We start from the raw sequence: 244 nt of genomic DNA, 5'->3' as shown, positions 1-244 counted from the left end.
ATTAATAGATTCAAAATTGGAACTTCAGAAAGATAAAACGCATGCAAAATTGAGAGTTTGAGGGCATACCTGAAAAACTCTGGTTGTATATAAAGCAAACATACCTTCATACTTCTTACTTCTTCCCCCTTCTCCAGACAATGTGAGTGAGCTCACCTCACTCAACAGAGATCAATATACCCCCATCCTCCTCAAAATTAACCTCTGCTAGCAATGGCTGCTATGATCCGCAAGCTCATCGTCG

At 40.6% G+C, this 244-nt stretch overlaps 1 protein-coding gene across 1 annotated transcript in view; it reads left to right on the top strand.

Annotated features, from left to right (window-relative positions):
• Positions 214-244, top strand: part of LOC109834597 (protein QUIRKY-like) — a 3,073-nt gene continuing 3,042 nt past the window's right edge. Inside the window, 2 exon segments of the mRNA XM_020402632.1 lie at positions 214-242; position 244. The exon segment at position 244 is cut by the window's right edge and continues 501 nt beyond it. Of these exon segments, the coding sequence (XP_020258221.1) occupies positions 214-242; position 244 (30 nt within the window).

The sequence above is a fragment of the Asparagus officinalis genome, chromosome 3 (genome assembly GCF_001876935.1).
Source record: "Asparagus officinalis chromosome 3, Aspof.V1, whole genome shotgun sequence".
NCBI lineage: Eukaryota > Viridiplantae > Streptophyta > Magnoliopsida > Asparagales > Asparagaceae > Asparagus > Asparagus officinalis.
Note: the sequence above shows the minus strand (reverse complement) of the source record. Positions and strands in the feature narration are given on the sequence as shown.